This window comes from Sinocyclocheilus anshuiensis, unplaced genomic scaffold (genome assembly GCF_001515605.1).
Source record: "Sinocyclocheilus anshuiensis isolate Anshui unplaced genomic scaffold, SAMN03320099.WGS_v1.1 scaffold242, whole genome shotgun sequence".
Classification (NCBI taxonomy): Eukaryota; Metazoa; Chordata; class Actinopteri; order Cypriniformes; family Cyprinidae; genus Sinocyclocheilus; species Sinocyclocheilus anshuiensis.
The window spans coordinates 1167456-1168203 of NW_015546053.1; the positions used below are offsets into that span (position 1 = coordinate 1167456).

General features: G+C 30.1%; 1 protein-coding gene across 1 annotated transcript in view; it reads right to left on the bottom strand.

The window, feature by feature from the left end:
* LOC107699210 (Down syndrome cell adhesion molecule-like protein 1) overlaps positions 1–748 on the bottom strand; it is a 138567-nt gene that overhangs the window by 117027 nt on the left and 20792 nt on the right. Inside the window, exon 3 of the mRNA XM_016500407.1 lies at positions 71–217. Within this exon, the coding sequence (XP_016355893.1) occupies positions 71–217 (147 nt within the window). The remainder of the gene's footprint in view (positions 1–70; positions 218–748) is intronic.

A 748-nucleotide genomic window follows, 5' to 3' on the forward strand; every position in this document is an offset into this window, starting at 1 on the left:
TTTATGAAAACATAACAGATTTCAAATCTGTGGTTACTTTAACAGCCCAACCATGTGAGGTATGTCTTACCTGGGACGATGGAGACAGTGTCCTTTTCCCAGGACACCACACTGACGTACTCCTGCACAGCAGAGGGGATGAGGCACTTGAAGACGGCCACGTTGCCCCGCATGGACCTTTGGTCCGCCACACGAACTGTGTAAGGTTCCCTGAACACTGTTCATGATGAGGCAGAAGAAAAACAGAGGTTGGAATTGATTTATTACTTGTTAAATAAAATTTAATTCAATTTTGTATAATTGTACATTTATATATTATATTTTTACAGACTTGTTCAAAAAGAAAATAATCCTCTAATCAAGCATGAAAGTGAGATATCCTTTTCTGGTTATTTAATTTTATTTTATTTTATTTTCATCTAACCCAATATCACCAATAATATTAATGGCAGACCCAAGAGTAATACATTTAAAATAATCATAATAATAATAACTAGTGCTGTCAAGCGATTAATCGCGATTAATCACATCCAAAATAAAAGTTTTTGTTTACATACTATATATGTGTGTACTGTGTATATTTATTATGTATATGTAAATAAACACCCATGCATGTTTATATTTAAGAAAAATATTTTACGTTTATATATTAAATATATTTATATATAATTTATATGAATATAAATATATACATGCAAATAAATGTAAATATTTTCAAAATATATGCTGTATGTGTGTGTCTTTATAT